General features: G+C 47.9%; 1 protein-coding gene across 6 annotated transcripts in view; it reads left to right on the top strand.

Annotated features, from left to right (window-relative positions):
- Positions 1-809: 809 nt before the first annotated feature.
- Positions 810-22,059, top strand: part of TMCO4 (transmembrane and coiled-coil domains 4) — a 95,396-nt gene continuing 74,146 nt past the window's right edge. For 4 of the 6 annotated variants that reach the window (XM_060015421.1, XM_060015416.1, XM_060015443.1 and 1 more), the window contains exons 1-4: positions 810-857; positions 11,187-11,294; positions 15,009-15,103; positions 19,882-20,059. In XM_060015421.1, the coding sequence (XP_059871404.1) occupies positions 19,890-20,059 (170 nt within the window). In that variant the 5' untranslated portion in view covers positions 810-857; positions 11,187-11,294; positions 15,009-15,103; positions 19,882-19,889. Of the gene's footprint in view, positions 858-11,186; positions 11,295-15,008; positions 15,104-19,881; positions 20,060-22,059 lie in introns of those variants that run through there. The other 2 variants (XM_060015419.1, XM_060015426.1) reach the window with 2 other exon arrangements.

The raw sequence follows: 22,059 nt of genomic DNA, 5'->3' as shown, positions 1-22,059 counted from the left end.
GCACCTATCAAGTGCCAGGCACGGTCCCTGGGGCTGGGCACACAGCAGAGGACTCTCCAGGCTTTTAAATTCTAGTGGGGATGGCAGGCAATCCACTGCCAACAGGAAGATAAACCAAACAATTCCACAGAGTGAGAAGTACTGCGATTGACACAGAACAGGACTGCGCGCCAGGAGTGGGATTCCCCAGAACTTAGAACAGTACCTGGCACATAGTAGGTGCTCAGGAAGTATTTGTTCTCTGGCTGAACGTGCTGGGTGGTCAGGGAAGCCTCACAGATGCCACCCTGCGTGGACACCGGAGTGGAGAGCTGGGGCCACAGGGCCAGGCACGGGAACCTCAGACGCAAAGGCCCTGAGACCAGACCAAACTTGGCGTTAAAGAAACTGAAAGAAAACTCAGGGAGCGCATGGATATCTCATCACGCAGTAAACTTCCAAGCACTGTATACACATGCGGGAAGGCTGTTTCTGTGCCTGGTTCTTCGATTGCAACTGATTTACTTTTGGCGACCGAGCCCCTGGCAAGCAGTTTCCGCAGAGCCAAAGCCCTGTGGCTTCCCCGAAGGCGAAGAGACCCACAAACCGAGTCTCGCGCCGGACTGGCCCGTCACTTCCTGAAGCCGGCACCCTCTGGCGGGGTGGCGGCGAGGCGAGCGGCTCGGGACACGCATTTCGGAGCCCGGAGCCCGGAGCCCGGAGCCCGGAAGGACCAGGCGCGCACGGGGCGGGCGGCGCGGCGTCAGGACCAGTCGGGACCCGCGCGGGGGGAGGGAGGGAGGGAGGGAGGAAGGGAAGGAGGGGCGGGGCCGGGGCAGCCGGGCCGCCTTCGCCGTCGCCTTCGCCGCCACCTTCAGGTAAGAGGCCCGCTCCCCGCCGCCACCGCGCCGACTCCGCGCGGGGAGCCCCAGTCCCGGCTGGCTCGGCCCGCGGACTCTTTGCCCCCGCCCCGCCCTCCGCGCCGACCTCCCCGGAGTCAAGGCCTTCGTGTGGTTGCTTGTTTTCCTTCCGAGCCGGAAGTGCACGTAGGAACCACACGCCCGGGCAGCAGATGGGGAAACTGAGGCCGGGCGCAGCACTCAGGCGTCTCCTGCCTCCCTTGATAAATGAGGACGCTGGTCCGGGCCACGGAGGGGAATGGACTTGCCCAAGGTCACCCGGGGTCAGTGGGCTTCCACTTGGCTCACGCGGCCCCTCCAGCGCCCCTCACCCCCCGTCCTTGCCCCTCCAGACCTCTGAGCTCACAGGACACACCTAAACTGAGAATTCCCCGGGGGGCGGGGGAGGGAGGTTGGGAATAACCTCTGCAGAAAAGCCCCGGCCCCAGTGTCACAGGGAGCCCAGGTCGCCTCATCCTGACCCCTGCTGTTAGAGGAGGATGAATTACTGATACTAACTTTGGAGTGGATTTTACACCTGGGTAAGCTGAGGCTCAGAGAGATGAGGGAATTTCCCCAAGACCACACCGCTGGGAAGGAGGTCACGATACGAACCTGGGTTCCCCGACTCCACAGCCTGGCCCAGTGCCTGGCACAGAGGAGGCCAGCACAGTGCCCGCTCTCTGCCCTGCTCGGCCCAGCACAGGGAGTCGGGACCACAGCTGGGCTAGACTGGGGGCCTTGGTCTAGACACTACTGCCTAACATGGAGTAGGAGTCAGCAGTTAGTTCTCTTTTCCCCTAACTCGGTGTTCATTTCAGGGCAGAAACATGAAGCCTTCTAAGCTTTGGGGGCATCCAGCAAATATTTATTGAACACCTGCTGTGTGCCAGTGTGTGCACTGTTGTTTGTTTGTTTTTAACATCTTTATTGGAGTATAATTGCTTTACAATGGTGTGTTAGTTTCTGCTTTATAACAAAGTGAATCAGTTATACATATACATATGTTCCCATATCTCTTCCCTCTTGCGTCTTCCTCCCTCCCACGCTCCCTGTCCCACCCCTCTAGGTGGTCATGCACTGAGGAAACAGCAGTCAACAAGACAAGTGGTGCCCTGGGGTGCGGGGGTGGAGGGGGGGTACATTCCAGAGGGTGGAGTAAAACAGGGCCCTTCAGCCTGAGGGGCAGGCGGGGAAAGGCTGAGCCTAGAGGAGGGACCTTTGGAATCTTCTCTACCATGAAGTCTGAGAAGAGGGCGGAGAGAGATCAAACCTCACAGCCTCAAGCCCTCTGAGCCTCCAGCCCCCCTGGGCCAGGTTTGAGATGCTCTGTCAGCCTGAGCTCCCCCGACCCACCGCCCAGGGATTTGGGGGAGAGGGCCTAGGTGGGTAGAGAGTGGGCCAAAGGGAGCCCTAAACTGACCTCAGAGCCTGGAAACCTAGCTGTGTGATCTTGGATATGTCATTCTACCTCTGTGGGCCTGTTTTCTTATCATAGAATGGGGGTCATAATACTTCATAGCATTGATGATGGTATGCCAGAATGCTTCAGAAATGGGAAAGCAGGGTCCAGAGTGTGGCCCCTATCAGAGACCTTTTGCCAAATCAGGCGTAAGCAAGGGGGTAGTGTTTATTTAGAGTATATTTATTTAGAGACCCTAGTGACCCTGTTGATAACCTGTGAGTGCTCTCAGTAAAGAAATACATGAGGCAGAGGGAGGGTGGCTGAGCTCAAGGCGAGGAGTTTGAGGCTCCCTGCTCGGCTCTCTCCGGAAATAGAATGCTTATGTCACTGTCAGCATTTCAACTTCTCATTTTTTTATATTTTTAGCATCTTTATTGGAGTATAATTGCTTTACAATGGTATGTTAGTTTCTGCTTTATAACAAAGTGAATCAGTTATACATATACATATGTTCCCATATCTCTTCCCTCTTGCGTCTCCCTCCCTCCCACCCTCCCTATCCCACCCCTCTAGGTGGTCACAGAGCACCGAGCTGATCTCCCTGGGCTTTACGGCTGCTTCCCACTAGCTAGCTATTTTACGTTTGGTAGTGTATATATGTCCATGCCACTCTCTCGCTTTGTCACAGCTTACCCTTCCCCCTCCCCACATCCTCAAGTCCATTCTGTAGTAGGTCTGCGTCTCCATTCCCATCTTACCCCTAGGTTCATGACCTTTTTTTTTTTCTTAGATTCCATATATATGTGTTAGCATACGGTATTTGTTTTTCTCTTTCTGACTTACTTCACTCTGTATGACAGACTCTAGGTCCATCCACCTCACTACAAATAACTCAGTTTTGTTTCTTTTTATGGCCGAGTAATAGTGCATTGTATATATGTGCCACATCTTCTTTATCCATTCATCCGATGATGGACACTTAGGCTGCTTCCATCTCCTGGCTATTGTAAATAGAGGTGCTGTGAACATTTTGGTACATGACTCTTTTTGAATTATGGTTTTCTCAGGGTATATGCCCAGTAGTGGGATTGCTGGGTCGTATGGTAGTTCTATTTGTAGTTTTTTAAGGAACCTCCATACTGTTCTCCATAGTGGCTGTATCAATTTACATTCCCACCAGCAGTGCAAGAGTGTTCCCTTTTCTCCACACCCTCTCCAGCATTTATTGTTTGTAGATTTTTTGATGATGGCCATTCTGACTGGTGTGAGGTGATACCTCATTGTAGTTTTGATTTGCATTTCTCTAATGATTAATGATGTTGAGCATTCTTTCATGTGTTTGTTGGCAATCTGTATATCTTCTTTGGAGAAATGTCTATTTAGGTCTTCTGCCCATTTTTGGATTGGGTTGTTTGTTTTTTTGTTATTGAGCTGCATGAGCTGCTTGTAAATTTTGGAGATTAATCCTTTGTCAGTTGCTTCATTTGCAAATATTTTCTCCCATTCTGAGGGTTGTCTTTTGGTCTTGTTTATGGTTTCCTTTGCTGTGCAAAAGCTTTTAAGTTTCATTAGGTCCCATTTGTTTATTTTTGTTTTTATTTCCATTTCTCTAGGAGGTGGGTCAAAAAGGATCTTGCTGAGATTTATGTCATAGAGTGTTCTGCCTATGTTTTCCTCTAAGAGTTTGATAGTTTCTGGCTTACATTTAGGTCTTTAATCCATTTTGAGCTTTGTTTTGTGTATGGTGTTAGGGAGTGTTCTAATCTCATACTTTTACATGTACCTGTCCAGTTTTCCCAGCACCACTTATTGAAGAGGCTGTCTTTTCTCCACTGTATATTCTTGCCTCCTTTATCAAAGATAAGGTGACCATATGTGCGTGGGTTTATCTCTGGGCTTTCTATCCTGTTCCATTGATCTATATTTCTGTTTTTGTGCCAGTACCATACTGTCTTGATTACTGTAGCTTTGTAGTATAGTCTGAAGTCAGGGAGCCTGATTCCTCCAGCTCCATTTTTTGTTCTCAAGATTGCTTTGGCTATTTGGGGTCTTTTGTGTTTCCATACAAATTGTGAAATTTTTTGTTCGAGAAGAGCTAACACCTATCCTTCTCAAACTCTTCCAAAATATAGCAGAGGGAGGAACACTCCCAAACTCATTCTACAAGGCCACCATCACCCTGATACCAGAACCAGACAAAGATGTCACAAAGAAAGAAAACTACAGGCCAATATCACTGATGAACATAGATGCAAAAATCCTCAACAAAATACTAGCAAACAGAATCCAACAGCACATGAAAAGGATCATACACCATGATCAAGTGGGGTTTATTCCAGGAATGCAAGGATTCTTCAATATACGCAAATCAGTCAACGTGATACATAACGAATTGAAGGAGAAAAACCATATGATCATCTCAATAGATGCAGAGAAAGCTTTCAACAAAATTCAACACCCATTTATGATAAAAACCCTGCAGAAAGTAGGCATAGAGGGAACTTTCCTCAACATAATAAAGGCCATATATGACAAACCCACAGCCAACATCGTCCTCAATGGTGAAAAACTGAAACCATTTCCACTAAGATCAGGAACAAGACAAGGTTGTCCACTCTCACCAGTATTATTCAACATAGTTTTGGAAGTTTTAGCCACAGCAATCAGAGAAGAAAAAGAAATAAAAGGAATCCAAATTGGAAAAGAAGAAGTAAAGCTGTCACTGTTTGCAGATGACATGATACTATACATAGGGAATCCTAAAGATGCTACCAGAAAACTACTAGAGCTAATCAATGAATTTGGTAGAGTAGCGGGATACAAAATTAATGCACAGAAATCTCTTGCATTCCTATACACTAATGATGAAAAATCTAAAAGTGAAATTAAGAAAACACTCCCATTTACCATTGCAACAAAAAGAATAAAATATCTAGGAATAAACCTACCTAAGGAGACAAAAGACCCGTATGCAGAAAATTATAAGACACTGATGAGGGTTTCCCTGGTGGCGCAGTGATTGGGAGTCCGCCTGCCGATGCAGGGGATGCGGGTTCGTGCCCTGGTCCGGGAGGATCCCACATGCCGCGGAGCGGCTGGGCCCGTGAGCCATGGCCGCTGAGCCTGCGCATCCGGAGCCTGTGCTCCGCAACGGGAGAGGCCACAGCGGTGAGAGGCCTGTGTACCGAAAAAAAAAATAAAAGACACTGATGAAAGAAATTAAAGATGATACAAATAGATGGAGAAATATACCGTGTTCTTGGATTGGAAGAATCAACATTGTGAAAATGACTCTACTACCCAAAGCAATCTACAGCTTCAATGCAATCCCTATCAAACTGCCACTGGCATTTTTCACGGAACTAGAACATTTCAACTTTTAGAACCCTTGCCATCACATGTACTACATCAGACAGATGTGGCTAACTTTGCAGCTTCCTGAGTCATCTTGAACAAGCTAAGTGACCTGTGCCTCATCTGTAAAATACCTGTCCCCAAGGTTGTCATGGGGGTGAAAGCGGCCAAAGCCACAAACAGCCCTGTGTAGAGCTGCCACTCTGGGAGCCTTTTCAGTTTTTAAGCCCAAGGCCTGGGAGTGGTTGGATGGGCACAGGTGACCGCATAGGTTGCCATAGCGCAGCATGTACCAGCATGAGCGCTGTTTAGACGCTGGAGGTACAAGCGGTCAACAAGACAAGTGTTGGCCTGGTTGGGGTGACGGGGAGGTGCATCAGGGTCAGAGCCTGGAGAATTTCTCACGAGCCTGAAACCATCTCTCCCTGCACTGGTACCACCAGGCTACAAGTGCCTGGATCAGGCTCCTGGGCCCACACATGTGAGACCTGAAAAATGTCATTAGGTGGTTTATCATCACTCTGTCCTTTATGACCTGAGGGTTTTGTAAACATTGCCATACGTTTTAAACTGGGGCTACAGATGAAACAGGGGCCTCGATGCCATGTGTTACAATGGGCAGGAGGGGACTGGGGAGAGGATATTACCCACTTGCCACTCAGCCGCCCTCCACTTGGCAGCCAGACCCATCTTTGGTACCACCATCCGCTCAAAATCCTTCTGTGGCTTCCCACTTTCTTAGCATACAGAACAAAACCCTTAGCACGGCCCATAAGGCCCTGCAGTCTGGGCCCCACCTACACCTGGCCTCCTCCTCCAGCTGCATCTCTGATCACTTTATCAGCAGTCCTCTGTGCTCAGGCATGCTGCTCCCTCCAGCCTCAGGACCTTTGCACGTGCTCTTCTGGACCGTTCCTCCTCCCTCATCTCCCTATTCCCAGGTTAACACCTGCTCATCCATCAGATCTGAGCCCAACCTAGACCTGCATTCCAAGTTCCTCAGGCCACAGGACATCCCCAGGTACGTGGGAGGTTTAGCTCAAGGTGGAATTATACACTGGATATTGCTGGGATTAATTTCAGCCTGTACCCTGTCACCCACCCAACCCCCCCCCACACACACACACACACATACACCTTGCAACTGTAACCTTCATGACTTCCGGGACTGGTCTTAGTTTGCTCATAGGTGCTCAGTAATGAAGTCTACCTTTGGGAGTAGCTCTTGAGCAAATATTGGGACCTTGCTTTGTATAAAACCGTATTGTCCTTCATCAAAAAAAAAAAGAACACTGAAGTCACTTCTTAGTTTTGGGGGTAGGTGTTCATTCATTCATCCTTTCACTTACTCTGCCAGGCACTGTTCTAGGAGCCATCAGGGAGCTTTCTCTAGTGGGGCCACAAACAGATAAACCTGTAACCCGTTGCCAGGTGGTAGCAAATTTGATAAAAGTCACGCAGGGTCTGATGGGAGCAGGCAGTGGTGGCGCCTGCTGTCTTAGACCTGGATGAATAAGGAGGGAACTCTGCTGGGGAGGTGGGGAAGCACAGATGTTCTGAGTGGCATCCACTCCCACCCTGAGCCTCCTTGTCGGGGAAACAGGCACAGGGGCAACCAGCCTTTATACCTGAGAGGAGGTGAGGCAGCCCAGAGAAAGCCTGGTGGGAGGTTGGGGGTGGCTTCAGAGGTGGCAGGCTGGACAAATCCAGGAAGCCTCATGGCAGCTCCTGAGGCCCTTTAGTAAAGTGGAGAAGAACTTGGGTTTGAAGTCACACATGCCTGTGGAGGGTATGTCCTACCTGGTCCTGCCTTTTGCCAGCTGTGTGGCCCTCACCTCTGTGAGCCTCAGTTTTCTCGTCTGTAAGATGGGGACAGTGTTAATCTCTTCCTTGTAAGGTTGTTGTGAGGCTGAAATGGGATCAGGATGCTTTTGAAGAAGGGCACCATTTGGACATGAGGACCCACATCAAGAAAAAAACAGCATGAGGTGAGGCCCTAGATGAGAAACCCAGCATGGGCTGGAAGCAGCAGATGGTTCAGTTTGGGGCAAGGCTGGCTGGAAGAAGGGAAGTGGAAGAAAACAAAGTTGAAAAGTAGGGTTGTTACTGAACCAAGCTCAGCTCCGCTCACCCACATGTAGTAAAGCCAATCTACTGACGCTGGGTTGTGGTGAAGGAAAGCTCAGCGTTTATTGTAAGGCTCCAGACAAGGAGTCTGGGGAAGTCAATGCTCAGAAAAAGCCAAACTCCCCGTTGGGTTTCAGGGAAACTTTTTTTTTTTTTTGATATATAGTTGATTTACAATGTTGTTAGTTTCTGGTGTATAGCAAAGTGATTCAGTTATACATATGTGTATATATATATATATATATATATATATATATATATATACACACACACATATTCTTTTTCATATTCTTTTCCATTATGGTTTATTACAGGATATTGAATATAGTCCCCTGTTATAGTAGTACCTTGTTGTTTATCTATTTTATATATAGTAGTTTGTATCTGCTAATCCCAAACACCTAATTTATCCCTCTCCCATGCCCATTCCCCTTTGGTAACCATAAGTTTGCTTTCTATGTCTGTGAGTCTGTTTCTGTGTCGTAAATAAGTTCATTTTAATCATATTTTAGATTCCATGTATACGTGATACCACGTGGTATTTGACTTTCTCTGTCTGACTTACTTCACTTAGTATGATAATCTCTAGGCTATCCATGTTGCTGCAAATGGCATTATTTCATTTTTTATGGCTGAGTAGTATTCCGTTGTGTAGATATATCACATCTTCTTGATCTGTCGATGACGTTTAGGTTGCTTCCATGTCTTGGCTATTGTAAATAATGCTGCTGTGAACATTGGGGTGCATGTGTCTTTTTTAATTATACTTTTCTCCAGATATATGCCCATGAATGAGTTTGCTGGAGCATATGGCTACTCTGTTTTTAGGTGTTTTGTGGTTTTTTTTGTGGCCACACCATGCAGCACGTGGGATCTTAGTTCCCTGACCAGGGATCAAACCCACACCCCCTACAGTGGGAGCGTGTCGTCTTAACCACTGGACCACCGGAGAGTCCTATTTTTAGTTTTTTAAGGAACCTCCATGCTCTTTTCCGTAGTGGCTGCATCAATTTACGGAGAAGGATATTTGAAGGCAAAATGAGGAAGGGGAGTCACAGGGTGTGTGACCAGCTCGTGCACGGTTCTCTGATTGGTTGGTGGTGAGGTAACAGGGTGTCACAGGTGTTAACGTTATCAATCCTCAGGCTCCAGTGGGTCTGGGGGGCTACATGCTCATGGTCATCAAGTAGTTAACTTCTTCCATTTGGTGGGGGTTTTAGCATCTGTAAAACAACTCAGGAAATGTGCATCAGTTACTGTTATCTAGGTACCTCAGAGAGGAGCTAAAGATTCTGTGACTGCCGTATGGCTGATTTACTGTTTAAATTATTACCCGTTCTCCTGGCACAACTACTCCGTTTGTCACTACACAATCCTTTCAATCATTAATTCTTGAGCCAGGCTTTTGTGACTCAGGGGAGGCCTGGGACACTACCGCTTTTCCATAAACAAGAGGCAGGCAGAGGACATGGGGGAAGGCGTCTGTCGCAGGAAAGCCCCACGGGGTCCTGCTCGGTTCAGGGTGTTAACCTGTGGACAGATGGAGCTAGTGAGATTCTAATTCGGAGGTTTTCAAATTGTGTTTGAAATCTTTTGGGCCACCTCAATGTATAAACTAGACCAAAGAGGAGCCGTGTAGCCTCGTAGTTAAGATGGCTGCCCTTGGGCTAAGACCCAGGTACAAGTTTAAATCCCACATCACTTATCCAGTGACCTTGACATTCATTTCTCAGGGCCTCTTTCTCCATCTGTAAAACAGAGATAATAGCACCTACCTGGTAGGATTATTGGGAGGAAATGAGATGATGCATGGAAAGGGGTGGCATTTACTAACATTGACCAAGTATTGACTGGTACGATTTTTTTAATTAAAAAAATTTTTAATGGTGATGAAATAGACACAACATAAAAGTTGCCATCTTAACCATTTTGAAGTGTGCAATTCAGAAGTGTTAGGTATAATCACATTGTTTTGCAGTCGATCTCCAGACCATTTCAACTTGCAAATCTGAAACTCTGTACCCACTAAACAACAACTTCCCATTCCCCCTCCCCCAGCCCCTGGCAGCCCCCACTTTACTTTCTGTCTCTATGATGTTGCTTACTCTGAGTACCTCATATAAGTGGAGTCATACCGTATTTGTCTTTCTGGGACTGGTTGATTTCACTTAGCATAATGTCCTCAAGGTTCAGCCATGTTGCAGTGTGTTAGAATTTCCTTCCTTTTTTAAGGCTGAATAATGTTCCACTGTAGGTATATAACATTTTGTTTATCCAGTCATCCATGGATGGACACTTGGGTTGCCTCCACCTTTTAGCTATTATGAATAATGCCGCTATGAATATGGGTATACAGATATCTTTTTGAGACCCTGCTTTCAGTGCTTTTGGGTGTGTAGCCAAAAGCGGCATTGCTGGGGCATTCACTGTTGAAATTTGGAGTTGGGCATGGATGGCTCCCCACTGTCTCTCCTCTTGTCCATCAGAGTAAGAGAGGTCCCTGGGACCTTGTGGAGCAGTTTGAAAACCAGTAGGTCAAATGAACCATTAGAGATTTTGCCATTTCTCCCCCTTCCTTCCCAGGAAGACTTCCCTCTTGAATTGTTTTTTAATTATCCCTAGTGGAAACCACCCTTCATTCAGCAGATGTTTATGAGTGCCTGCTATGCTTCCACGTGGGCAGAGGGAGAGGTAAACAATAAGCAATAAACATAAACAAGGAAAGGATGTAGTGAGTCAGACAGCGATGCGTGCTCTGGACCAAGCAGAGGAGCCAGTTAAAAGCGATTGGGATGAGAGGCTGGGGGCAGCATGGCTTCCCTGAGCTGTGAGATTTGAGCAAAGACTGGAAGGAGATAAGGGAGTTGGTCATGTGGTTATGGGGGAAGAGCACTTCCGGCAGAGGGAACAGCCAGTGCAAAGGCCTTGAGGTGGGAGCAGCATGCATGGTGGGATCCAGGAGCAGCAAGGAGGATGGTGTGTCTGGAGCAGAATGAGTGGAGGGGAGGGGAGGAGAAGGGTGCGCTACGTGTGGCCCGGGTGCCTTGATGGTGACTGTGGGTGAGAAGGGAGTCACTGAAGGTTTGGAGCAGGGAAGGCACATGATCTGATTCTAGTTTGAGGTGGAACTTTCTGGATGCTGTGGGGTGGATAGCTAGGGGTGAGGGCAGAAAGAGGCGGGAGACTGGTGAGGAGGCTCCTGCCAGAGAGATGATGGCAGCTTGTACGAGGACGGGAGTCAGGGAGGAAGGGCACAATGATAAATGTGGACAAAACGTCCTGCAGCCTGGGCATCCACCCCGATAGCACGCTGTTACCCTCCCTGCGCCAGCACCCCGCCCTTTCTCCAGGCCGCTGAAGTGAGGTTGGGATGGGAACTTGCCCTCCATGCCAACATCCCTGTTTTTTCTTTTGGTCTGTAGTGGGATTGTCCAAAACCCTCTGGGTTCTTCTATGTTGGAACTGTTGCCATGGAAACCTCCTGAGTTGCCGCAGTTACCACTGACCTCCAGTTTAACTTCCAGATAGAGGTATAGAACGAATGGGTTTGTCTCCTAAAATGCTGAGAGTGGGGAGTAAATTGGGCCTGCGTAGAATCTCCACTTCTAGGGCCATGTCAAGATTGTCTTACTCTGTGTGTGTGTGTGTGTGTGTGTGTGTGTGTGTGTGTGTGTGTTTTAACTTTGGACTACAATCTTCAGAGTTTCTGGCTTAAGAACAGTGCTGTAGCTGTATTTGTTATAAAGGATTTCTTCAGCCAGATGTTCTTCCTTCTCCTTCTCCTTGGCTCCAGAATAATTAGTCCTCAGCCTTCCTGTGACACGGTAGCTATCTCTCTGGTAATGATTATCTCACTGTACTGCAGACTCATTAAAAAATGCAGCTGTGGCCAGTTAACTCAGAAAAAGAGGAAGAGAGAGAGAAAAAGAACGTCACCCCCGACCCCCACTGGGCTCCCCCCCACCCCGCAACACACACACACACACACACATCAAATTTGACCTTGGCCTTTACTGACTGCTCCAAGTTAAAAAAAAAAAAAAAAGCCACAGCTGACTCACGTGTAAGAAAAACAAAAGAAGTTCATTCTTGCATGAGATCTTCTAAAGACCCAGGTCCCGGAGTTCTAAGGATGATTTAAAGGATTTTCAAGGATGATACTGACCACATTTGATTTTCTCCTTGGTGCTGACTTTGGAATTTTTTCTTGTTCCAAGAAGAAATCCCACTGCATCGTTTATGGTGTCCGTCAACAAATGTGGGTTGAGCACCTCCTGTGGGTGCCTGCAGAACCCAGGTCAGATGTTTGGGAATGACCGTCTACCTCCACTACTGACAGAAATAACCCAGTCCGTGTTTTCTTTGGTGACAGATAACGTGACTGGTGAGAGAAAAATCCTGATTGTGGTGCAGCAAAACGTGGTCCCGCTCCGGACGAACTGCTTCCGTCCCACTTCTGGGCCTTGCAGCCTAGCCGTTGACTGGTGTCCTCACCATGTACATGTTGTTTCCCTGGGAGTTGGGGCCCTCCTGGGTCAGGTGTGGATCTTTCTCAGGGTTCCTTGGTGTCTTCACGGCACTTGGGCAGAGACAAGACCCCCAGGGAGTTGGGACTTACTCCATCCATTAGGGATGTCCTGAGCCCAGGGTGCTGCTGGACTGGCCCTGTGCACACGAGGTGGCCCCAGGCACACAGACACGGCTAGCCCTGATCAGCGGGGTCTTTTTCTCACCACAGGAACCCAGCTCGCTCTCTCAGAATCAGTCCAGCTTCTCAGACGTGTTTGAGAATATCAGACTGGATCCTGGTCCCTAATCAGAACAAGGGGTGGCGGCCCCCGAGGACCAGCATACACAGTTTAGGTGTCAGACCACCCACGGCTGCCACCACACTCCCTCAGCTGGAAGAGTCTGGGGCCCATCCCTTCCGCCTGGACAGTCCATGACGTTGGAACCCTGGACTCCTCCATCCCACCGGCATGGATGGCTGAGAATTGCCCTTGTCCATCTTGTTGATGACAAGACCTGTTGGTCAGAGGAATGGGACTTCACTGTGACCTGAGCCCCACTGTCTTGGCTGGGCCACATGGGGCCAGGGCTTTCTGAGACTAAGCACTCCCCTTCTAGGGGTCAAGAACACAGCTGTTGGGCTTCCCTGGTGGCGCAGTGGTTGAGAGTCCGCCTGCCGATGCAGGGGACACAGATTCGTGCCCCGGTCCGGGAAGATCCCACATGCCACGGAGCGGCTGGGCCCGTGAGCCGTGGCCGCTGAGCCTGCGCGTCCGGAGCCTGTGCTCCGCAACAGGAGAGGCCACGACAGTGAGAGGCCCGCATACTGCAAAAAAAAAAAAAAAAGAACACAACTGTTTTTAATTCTTTAAAAAAAATGTTTTTATTATAAAGGCTCTAATAAGCTCATGACAGAAAATGTTAAAAATTCAGAAAAATAGAAAGAATAAAAATCGATTACTTCTAGTCCCACAGCCCTACCACCAAGAGACAAGGATCACTAACATTTTGATGTACTGCCTTGTGATCTTTTTGCTCTGTGAAACATTTTTTAAAAACATAACTGGAGGGCTTCCCTGGTGGCACAGTGGTTAAGAATCCGCCTGCCAGTGCAGGGGACACAGGTTGGAGCCCTGGTCCAGGAAGATCCCACATGCCGCAGAGCAACTAGGCCCATGTGCCACAACTACTGAGCCTGCACCCTAGAGCCCGCGAGCCACAACTACTGAGCCCGCACGCCACAATACTGAAGCCCGTGGGCCTAGAGCCCGCGCTCCGCAACAAGAGAAGCCACCGCAATGAGAAGCCCGCGCACCGCAACAAAGAGTAGCCCCCGCTCGCCGCAACTAGAGAAAGCCCACGCGCAGCAATGAAGACCCAACACAGCCAAAAATAAAAATAAAAAATAAAATAAAACATAACTGGAATCGTACTGTATATCCAGTGGTGTACGTTAACCACCTCCCTGGAAAATAGAATCCCTTTGTTTGTAGCAGTTTCCATTTCTGTGGTGGAAATACTCCCTCTGTGGCCCATTTCAGGCTCCCAGCATCACTGAACACGGAGCTGGGAAGAGATGCCAGTATGAACCGGCATCAGTACACCATATTATAATTTAAAATCGTATCTATTTGTTCTGATCTTGTAAACAATACACAGTCATTATTGAAAATTCATAAAACTTGAACATATAAAGAAAAAATTAAAATCATCCAGAATTGGACAACCACCGCCCCACCCCCCCAGCTTAGAGACAGTCACTGTCACCATCCCAATGTGAGTCCAGCAGTCCCCTCTGTACAGATGGAGACATAAACAAAATAACTGTCTTCAGAGTTGAAAAGCAATACGTATCTGTGACAGAATATTGGGGAAATCCAGAAAAGTCTCTGGTATCTCACCTTTCAGAGATCACTATAGGGGCTATTCATCTCGACATTTTTCTTCTCTGTGTCTTTTTAATATGGGTGGACTTGCGGCTTGAATCTCCTGGTTTGCAGGCATAGTATATACATTCTCATGCCTCATAAGGTAACCTCCAGGGGAAGGGTGTTGTCACTACTAATTGATTAAACACCCTACGGAAGCTTGAGAGGCAGAAAATATTCTGGTTCCTTGAACATGGCAAATGGCCCATTAGGATGAAGCTCAGGTGATTTGAAGTTTGAGGTAGTCCCTGAGCATCTTTCTGGCTCTTCAGAAGCATCTTCTCTCTTCTGCTGGGCTCTGGGACATCCCTGGGTAATTCCAGATGCTTGGCCCTTGTTCCATTCTCCCTTTCTCATCTGATGCTTGATGGGAGGGTAAGAATAGGAGTGCCTTTCTGGAGGAAATAACCTAGCTCTTGCTTAAGCCTGAACACTAGTTCATTCGTCGTGTCACGGGCAATTTCTGAGCACTCACCCTGTGGCAGGTAAGAGGTTGGGCACCAGAATACTGATATGGAGTAGATCCGGTGCCTGCCCTCTACTGCCAGGCTAACCAAGGAGCCAGTGCAGCACCCACGGCTCAGGGTAAAAGGACTTAGAACCGACAGTCCACGCACAGCGCCAGGGCTGTGCCCAGTGAATGGTAGCTGACTGCAAACCTGCGGGGGCAAAGCCCAGAAGAGTGGTAGTGGTGGTAGTAGGGTTAGCCCTGAGCCCCGGGCTAACCGATCCCTCTTTCCCATAGGCCTCCTCCAGATCCCACACCCTATGGACCCATGGGCTTGTTTTTCTCGTTTGCTCCTCCAGGGAAATTTGCATATTTCTCCAAAGAACCTTCAAGAAGCTGGACGGCCTGTTTTCAGACTTAGAGGGGAAGCCCACGGTTGTTTCTTGAAATCTGGGTAAGTATTATTTAAGGTTTCTTTCTCTTCAGAACCCTTGTCATTACTTAAAATGATCTTAATTTAAATGTCGTGAGTTTACATGTTGTCTGTCTCCCCAACTAGAATGTATCTCTATGGTGGAAGGTGGTTGTCTGTTTGTCTTAGTCACCGCTGTGTCCCCAGCATGTAAGACAGCACCTGGTACGTATTTATTGTACGTATCTGGTACATATTTGTTTCTTTATTTATTTATTGGTTTTTGTGGGGGTTTTTAGCTGTGCTGTGTGGCACAGCTAAACTAACTAAGATGTGGGATCTTAGTTCCCTGACCAGGGATCGAACCTGTGCCCTGGAAGTAGTGGAAGCGTGGAGTCCTAACCACTGGAACGCCAGGGAATTCCCCGGTAGATGTTTATTAAATTAACTAACTGATTGGTTTGGAGTGGAGGCGAATATCTATTTTGGATTTACTTAGAACTTAAGGTTCTCATATTCTCTAGTGACATCCCACCTTTCCTTTTTAAATAATTATAGATTCACAGGCAGTTGCAGAAGTCATACCAAGGGCTCCCGTGTACCCCCACTCAGCTCCCCGCATGGCCATTGCCTTTGAGGTTAAGTCGGACTCCTTAACTGGGAGGACTTGGTCCTGCAGGGTGTAGCCTCTGGCAGCTTCCCCTCCAACCTCATTTCTTCCCTCCCAACCTCTACACCGACCCATTGTCCAAGGCCTGGCTACACTAAGCATCCTTTTGGTTCTTCAAAAGCATCCTCTCTCTTCTCCCTCTGGGACTTGACAGATGCTATCCCCTCTGCCGAGAACATTCTCTCCCCACTGACCCCACCCCTGTCTGATGTCACCTTCTCTGGGAAGCCAATTCTGGGTTCCCCTCTTTGTATTCCTCTATCTGTGTTTTCTCCATCACAGCATTTATCCCACTGGGTTGTCCATCTAGCTCTACCACTGTCCTGTTTCTTCTACTGGAATACCCTGTCCCATCCATCTGCAGGGCTGTCCCCCTTACTTCCTGCAGGCCTCTGCTGGAGTGGCACCTTTCATCCGATACTGTTGTCACCTCCCGCCGTCCTGATCACTGCATATCCCCCTCTCCCTAACTGTTCACTGCCCAACTGAATGTTTATATATTTATTTATTTACTTACTTACTTATTTAGTGGACTGTTACATCCAGATCCTCTGAGTGCTAATCTCAGTTCCACCACTTAATAGCTATGTGATTGTGGCAAGTACTTAAATGATTTGATCATGATGTATTGGTGTATTATTGCCTGTCTCCCACCAGAATGTAAGCCCTTTGAGAGCAGGGAATTTGTCAGTTTTGTCCCCTGATTTGCCTCAAGGCCCTTTTCATTCATCCAGCAAGTAGTTATTGAATGCCTGCAATACTCCAGGGCCTGTTCAGAAAGCTAGGGTTACAGCAGTGAAAAAACAACCAGGGGCTGCCTCGAGAAGTTTATGTTCTACTTGTTTACACAAGTAAACAATATAATTTAAAAATATATTATTTAAGACAGGAGTAAGTCTTATAGAAATAGAACAGGGTGCTACGATAGAGAGGCAGAGTAGCATGGCCTGGGGAATCAGGGAAGACCTCTCAGAGGAGGTGACATTCAGGCTAAGGCCAGAATGATGTGAAGGTCAAATGTAAAGTGTCCCAGACTGGGGGGAATGGCAGGTGCATAGGCCCAGAGGGAGGACCAGCTTACGTATTTGAGGAGCAGAAAGACAGCCAGCATGGCTATAGTGTAGTGAACAAGGCGGGTGTGGGGGCATGAGCTGTAGTTGAGAGGCGGGCAGGGGCCAGATCAGGACTCTGTAGACTATCATGAAAGTATTGGTGTTCATCCTGGGGTGAATGGGAGGCCTTCGGAGGCCTTTAAGCAGGTGAGTGACGTGATTGGTATATAGGACAGCAAGGCCACTCAGGGTACTGTGTAGAGAATGGATTATAGGGCATCAGGAGAGTATTTTGTTGAATGAATGAATGAATGAATTTGGCCTGAGCTGAGCTCTTCGTGCACTCAGCACAACCCCCTGTCCCCTGTGGTTAGAGACAGGCCAGATCATGCTTCTCTGATTAGAAGGCCGTTTCTTCTTGAGCTGAGAACTAACATGGGGCTCCCCAAATACCAGCCCAATAAAATACCATCTTGGGTTCTTCTGGGTAATAGGGACAATTACCCCAGCTGCCAAGTGGCACATGGAGTTGTTTAAAGGTAGTAGAAATTGCTAAGCCTGCTACCATCAAGGCCAGCTGCTGCCCCCGGCGATGTCCTCAGTTCTTGGCTTGTTGCCGTCCTCTTTGCCCACTGACATGGTCTGCGCTGATTACCTGAGCCAGGGAAATCTGCTACAAACAGATCTCCAACTTGGGTTCCTGGAGCAACCATTGGAGGCCAGTCTTGCTGGGTGACATTGGGCATGGTCTTAACCTCTCTGGGCCTCAATTTCTCCATCTGAAACACCCTGTGCGGGTGTACAGGAGAGAACACGGGGTTTAGAACCAAAGTCTGGTTTGACTTTCATCACATACTTACTGTGTAACTGTGGGGAAATCGCTTGGCCTCTCTGAAGCTTATAGTTAAAGGAGAGAATCATAACGCCTCACGTCCTACTTAACCTTACATGGTAGTTGTAAGAATTAAATGGATTTAAAGTGCTCTGTAAACTGTTATGTGCTGTCCAGATGTTGGTTTGTGGCTTTTAACTACCTCAGAGTTATTTTGAAAAACTGATGCAATATTAGTTGTGGACAGATTTTTAAATAATCCCTCCACGGAGGTGATACTTTGAGAACAAAAGATTTTATTGCTCAGCTGGATGAGAACAAATTTGTGGACCAAAGTCAGTGTGGAGTATGGGTATTAGACTAGAAATCTCTTGGCGATAAGACGAGTGTTCGAAACAGAGATGGTGGCCAAGAGCTCTGGCTTTGGGCTCTGGTCTGCCATTTACTGGCATGTGACCCGGGCCCAGTTCTTCTCTGAGCCTGTTCCCCTCCGGTTTGAAAACTGGATGCTATGGTATCAGTAGTACCTGGCTCGTAGAGTTGGCTGGGACCATGCATGTTAAAAACTGTAGCCCCAGGGCCTGGCATCCAGCAATGGCTCAATAACGTTGCCTCTTACTATTATTTATACACCTTTGCTGTGTGCCAGGCACTGTGCTGAGCATCTTATTTACTTGTCTGTTGATTCTTTTTACGCATTTATTTCTTCACGGCCATGTCATTTATTGCTTACACGGCTCTTCCAGACACGTACTGTTATAGTCCATTTTTAGGCAAAGGAATCTCAGTGCAGAGAGTTTGAGTTGCCCAAGGTCCCACATCTATGAGTTGGAGGCACTTAGATTCACACCCTGTCTGTCTGGTCCTGAGCCTGCATTCGTATCCACAGTGCCCTATGGTCACGGCTGGTACCCTTCCCAGCACCCGCTCCCAGGGCCCTTGGATGCCTGACTTGGCTTGGTTTGTCCCTTCCCCAATCCTCCCCACCCATCCCTTCCCTTCTTCCCTTCTGCCCCTGGGAAGGAAAGAGAATAAAGGGAGGGACAGAGGAAGGGGAAGGAGACCTTGCTCCCTCCCTTCCTTCCTTTCACTGAAGTATAACATACATAGAGGACACAGATCGTAAGTGTACAGCTCAGTGAAGTTTTAAAATACATTTATGCCCATGTAATCACCACCTGGGTCAAGATATAGAACATTTCCATCACCCAGAAGCCTTGCTGTCCCCCTTCTAAGCCAATATTCCCTCCCACTGGCAACCTCTCTTCTGACTCTTTTCACTATAGATTGGTTTGACCTATTCTTCAAGTTCATGTAAACGTAATCCTACAGTATATATTCTCTGGTGAATGACCATCTGCTTACCATTGAGATTCACTCATGTTGTGGTGAGCCAAACTTCATTCTTTTCATTGCTGTGTAATATTCCATGGTATAAATCTGCATGGGTTGTCCATTCTGCTGTGGGTGAACGTGTGGGTTGTTTCATTTGGGACTATTATGAGTGAAGCTCCTATGAGCGTTTGTGTCTTTTGGGAGACATAAACCTTCATTTCTCAGGAGTGGAGTTGCTGGCGTGTAGGGAAGACACATGTTTAAATTTAGTGGATAAAGTCAAACCATTTTCACAGGGTTGTACCAATTTACACTCCCACCAGCAGTGTATGAAAGTTCTACTTGCTCCTTATTCTCTTAGTATTGTAGATCTTTTTAATTTTAACCTTTCTGATAGGTGAATGGTAGTATCTCATTGGAGTTTTAATTTCCATGTCTCAGATGGCTAATTTACACTCCCACCAGCAGTATATGGAAGTTCTATTTGTCCCTTATCTTCGTCAGCACTTGGTATTGTCAGTCTTTTAATTTTAGCCATTCTGATGGGTGAGTAGCCGTGTCTCATTGGGGTTTTAATTTCTGTTTCTCTGATGCCCAGTGATGTTGAACACCTCTGCGTGTGCTTATTGGCCATTGGATATCTTTTGTGAAGTACCTATTCAAGTCTTTTGCCCATCTTAAATTTGCCTTGTTTCTTTTTCTTAGTGACTTGTAGGAGTTGTTTTTACACTATGGATACAAATCCTTTGTGATATACACATTGAAAATATCTCCCCCAGCCCCAGTCTCTTAAAGATGAATAGAAGTTTTTAATTTGAATGAGGGCTAATTTATCTACCTTTTCTTTTATGATGTGGTAGTTTTTGTGTCCCGTTTAAGGAAGCTTTGCCTACCTGCTGAAAGCATTTTTCACTGGGATTTCTCCCTGCAGGGCTGGAAATGGCCACAGGGGACGGGTCGAGCCAGAGGCTGCCCCAGGTGGTCGAGCCAGGTGTGGAAGGGGAGCCACATCTGCCCACAGGCCGGGAGCTGACCGAGACCAACCGTTTTGCCTATGCCGCCCTCTGTGGCATCTCCTTGTCCCAGCTCTTTCCAGAACCTGAGCAAAGGTGAGTGCTTTTCTCTCACAGAGGGATGGTCATGCTTCTTCAGGGAGATGATTCTTGGCAGCCAAGCAGCCTGCCAGGTGTTACTGGACACTACAAAGAGGAGAAAGCCATTGTCCTTGCCTTCAAGGAGCTCACAGTGTGGTAGGGGGCTAGGGCATCCCTCATTCAGTACCCACTTATTTATACCTTCACCAAGCATTTAAGGAGCACCTACAAGCATTTCACCAGGCACCATTTGAAGTACATGGAAAGTGGACATGAGTAAGACAGACAAGGCCGGGGCTTCCCTGGTGGCGCAGTGGTTGAGAATCTGCCTGCTAATGTAAGGGACACGGGTTCAAGCCCTGGTCTGGGAGGATCCCACATGCCACGGAGCAGCTGGGCCTGTGAGCCACAACTCTTGAGCCTGCGCGTCTGGAGCTTGTGCTCCGCAACAAGAGAGGCTGCGATAGTGAGAGGCCCGCGCACCGCGATGAAGAGTGGCCCCCGCTCGCCACAATTAGAGAGAGCCCTCACACAGAAACGGTGACCCAACACAGCAAAGATAAATTAATTAATTAATAAACTCCTACCCCCAACATAAAAAAAAAAAAAAGACAAACAAGGCCGACACTATCCCTGCCCTCAAGTAGGACACACCCTAATAGGGGGATAAGATATCTACATTCAGTGAGCACTTACTATGTGCTGAGTGTAGTACAAGGCCCCGTGGAGAAAACAAGGAAAAGCAAGGCCTGGTTTCTACCCTCCTGGTGCTTACAATCTGGGGGGGGGCGGGCACCCAAATGAGTGATTTTAACAGTGGACAAGTGGGCTGAGTGCCACGATGCATCTCAGGTTCAGTGACACTCAGTATATGGAGTCGGAATAGTAGAGTGGCTAAGAGCTTGGGCTTGGCCTTCAAGCCCTTCAAGGATTTTGCAGGGAGAGAGTTTGGAGACCAGAGGAGGGAGTTGTTTGGAGAAACCAGGACAGTGACCCAGAGGTGGAGGGACACAGGTGAGCTGGAGGGACACACGCAGTTTTGCTCAGGGAGAATGCAGTTGACCTGGAGACAGCTTGGGTGCTGTGGATGGGGCAGAGGGAGGAGCTAACTCTGGCCCCAAAGGTCCAGATGGGGAGGGGTCCTGGGAGGACAGAGATATCATTCCTGAGACAGGGAGTGATGGGTTGGGGGCATGAGATGGCATCTGCAGTGTTTTCAAGAACCGCAGCCCTCAACCCCAGCCATGGTCCCCAGGAGTAAATTTCCCCGTGCCTTGGGTCTTACCTGGGTTTTTGTTTGTTTTGCTTTTTTTCTTTGTCCCTCCCACTGGCCCAAACCTTTAGCGTTTTCATCTCCTTGGGGGTCACTTCCAGGAAGCCTTCCCAGACCCTCCTCAGCCTCCCAGACAGGAAGCTTCTCCACCTGTCTGTCCAGTGACCTGTCACCACAGCCACCATGCTGCACTGTAACTCTTCCCTGAAGGGCAGGAGCTGCCTCGTTCATCTCTGAGTTCCCAGTGCCTGGCACACAGCTTGGTGTAACACACACCCTCGGTAAAGGTCTGTGAAAAGAAGGGATGGATGAATACTGACTTTCTTGGCACAGGAGACATTCCATGGGATTTGGACTTAGATCTGGGTTCAAGTCCTACCCCTGCCACTTTCCAGTTACATGTGGCCTTAGGCAGTTTATTTAACTTCCCTATGCATCAGTGTCTTCATCTGTAGAATAGGGCTAGTGATACCCACCTGCTGAGTGATTACAAGAATCAAATGAGATGATATAGTTAAAGCACATAGCATCGTGTTTGGCCCACAGTAGGTGCTCAATAAATGGCGGTGCTTGCTGAGTCTGTGACGTAATTTATTTGTTCAATTTCCTCATCTGTAAAATGAAGACAATCCTGGAACTTACCCCTACCATTCAGGGTACTTTGGGCTGCAAGTAACAGTACACTGTACTAAAAGAGATTTAAATAATAAAAGTTACAATGACCATCATCAAAAAATCTAGA

The sequence above is a fragment of the Delphinus delphis genome, chromosome 1 (assembly GCF_949987515.2).
Source record: "Delphinus delphis chromosome 1, mDelDel1.2, whole genome shotgun sequence".
NCBI lineage: Eukaryota > Metazoa > Chordata > Mammalia > Artiodactyla > Delphinidae > Delphinus > Delphinus delphis.
This window is presented reverse-complemented; position numbering and strand designations above follow the sequence as displayed.